Here is a 2,500-nt window from a genome sequence, read left to right on the forward strand (position 1 = left end):
ACAGGTACACTATCAGACAGACAGACAGAAAGAGACAGTTTATCAGACAGACAGGTTATCAGATAGACAGGTTGTCAGACAGACAGCTGACCTGCACTAATGAGGATATACGGGTCTTTGAGCAGCGTCAGCAGCGGCGTTCCCTCCACGCTCTGAAACACAAACACGGATCAGACGGACGCTACTGAGCATGTGCAGAACTCATCAGCAGCTTCCGTTAATTATTCATCATCATATTAAATATTAAAACATCTTTTATGTCTTTTTATCGGAACATTTCAAACCTGATTAGGGTTATTTTAGTTTTAAACTAGTTATAGGAGGTAACTCTGCATGTTCTCATCTAATATCATCATTATATCAACTTTATTGTATCATTAAATCTGAGAAATGATCAGCTGTCTATCACAGGTTTGGTTTTTAAGGTTTATGGTTTTGTTGCCATGACAACAGTAAGCAGCTTTTACCAAACTCTGACTCATGTTAGATTGTTTTTATTCTAATGTGATAACTGAAGCTGAACGTGGACTCACCCCAGGACAGATCTTAGAGGGCTGCAGGATGCACAGCTGCAGCGCTGCAACACACACACACATAAACACACACAAACACACACACACAGACACACACACATCAGTACACACTAACTGGTCATTATCAGTACACCACATCACAGGTTCACCCAGGCTGGGAGCTCTGGTCCTCTGAAATGAGGCCAACGCAGAAGTAACTTAAAACTGCATTCTATCAAAAGGCCAGCAGGGGGCGACCGTTTTGGTGTCAAAAGGACTTCCGTCTCTATACAAGTCAATGGAGAATTCACCAACTTCTCACTTGATTTCTAACCTCAGTAAACGTTTTCAAAATGTGTTTATGGTCTCAATCGCTAGTTTAAAGCCTTCTTCAATGCAGTATGATGTTCATTTGGGACATTTTGGCCTCCCTGATTTTATATGTGACGATAAAGCAGGGTATGCATTAGGGCGTGGCTACGTGGTGATTGACAGGTTGATTGGTTCACAGGTTCAGGAGGGCGCCTCATGCTCCTCCTGATGCCCATATAAGTAGAATCCATGTTTTTATTTTTCCCAGCATGCACCTGAAATGTTCAAGATGGCGCTGCTCAGATCCAAAACTATTGGCCTCCGAGCAGCAGTCCACAAACCAATGGGTGACGTCACAAATGTTACGTCCATTTCTTATATACAGTCTATGGTTGAAACCCTAGTAAACATCTGTCACAGCTATACAGGTGAGGCCGCTGGCAACACAGCGCCCCCCCGCAGGGAGCAGCTGCTCTGTGTGTCTTTGTGTTTACCTCCATCGAACAGAGCCAGGAAGGCCAGGATAAGGAAGGGGGCGCTCTTCCCCACAAATTCATACATCACACTGCCGAACGGAGCGCCAACTGAAACACAGACAGGACAAAAGTCTGATTTATTAAGTCAGACTCAACAGTGTGAAAGTTAAGATTTATAAATGAGTGAGAGGATTTGTAAGTTCAAATATCCATCAACACAATCCACAACAACAATTTGAATATAATATAATATAATATAATATAATATAATATAATATAATATAATATAATATAATATAATGTGTGTCTCACTCAGAACTCCCATAGCCAGTCCTCCCAGAGCGATGCCCATGGCGATGCCTCTCTCCTCATCATTTGTGTACACACTGGCCAACATACCCAGACCTACACACACACACACACACACACACACTTAGTGATGGTTGCAGTTTTCCACCTCACCACTAGATGTCACTAAATCCTTCACACTGCTCCTTTAAAGACTGAGTGTAAGTGTTTGGATGAAACAGAGTCGACCTGCCACCGAAGAGAAAGACGAGCCGATTCCCTGCAGAGAGCGAGCGAAGAAGAGAAGAGCGTAGGTTCCTGAGAACGCAAACACTGATACACACACACACACATATATACACACACACATACACACACACACACATACACACACACACACACACACACACACACATACATTAGATTAGACTCCTTATAAACAACATACTGCTTTAACTCTGTGTCTGTGTATAGGTGTGTGTGTGTGTGTGTGTGTGTGTGTGTGTGTGTGTGTGTGTGTGTGTTTGTGTGTGAGTGTGTGTGTGTGTGTGTGTGTGTGTGTGTGTGTGTGTGTGTGTGTTTGTGTGTTTGTGTGTGTGTGTGTGTGTTTGTGTGTGTGTAACTCACTGATAGTGGACATAAACATGATGATGAAACCAGCGAACATGGGGATGTGGTATCCGATCCTGCAGACAAACACAGACGTCAGAACGTGTTTCAGGTTTTAAACGTGAACTTTGATATTTTGGGGTCGAACCTGTTTGTTAGCGGACCGACGAACGGATTCACCATCAGCTGCACCAGAGCTTTAGACGCAAACAGCAGACCCACACGGACGTTCTCCTCCTCCAGAAATCGACTGTCCTGAAGACAAGAGGACTCCTGCAGGATGACACACACACACACACACAC

General features: G+C 43.7%; 2 protein-coding genes across 2 annotated transcripts in view; both read right to left on the reverse strand.

Moving 5' to 3' along the window:
* The window catches only part of LOC133979436 (uncharacterized), a 1,726,912-nt gene that overhangs the window by 1,646,018 nt on the left and 78,394 nt on the right, over nt 1–2,500 (reverse strand). The gene's annotated exons all lie outside the window — the stretch shown is intronic.
* LOC133978755 (chromaffin granule amine transporter) overlaps nt 1–2,500 on the reverse strand; it is a 9,487-nt gene that overhangs the window by 4,637 nt on the left and 2,350 nt on the right. Inside the window, exons 4-10 of the mRNA XM_062417068.1 lie at nt 2,346–2,470; nt 2,216–2,274; nt 1,838–1,921; nt 1,613–1,705; nt 1,319–1,408; nt 534–577; nt 92–152 (exon numbers count right to left, since the gene is read on the reverse strand). Coding sequence (XP_062273052.1) covers nt 92–152; nt 534–577; nt 1,319–1,408; nt 1,613–1,705; nt 1,838–1,921; nt 2,216–2,274; nt 2,346–2,470 — 556 coding nt within the window. The remainder of the gene's footprint in view (nt 1–91; nt 153–533; nt 578–1,318; nt 1,409–1,612; nt 1,706–1,837; nt 1,922–2,215; nt 2,275–2,345; nt 2,471–2,500) is intronic.

Source organism: Scomber scombrus, chromosome 4 (genome assembly GCF_963691925.1).
Source record: "Scomber scombrus chromosome 4, fScoSco1.1, whole genome shotgun sequence".
Taxonomy (NCBI): domain Eukaryota; kingdom Metazoa; phylum Chordata; class Actinopteri; order Scombriformes; family Scombridae; genus Scomber; species Scomber scombrus.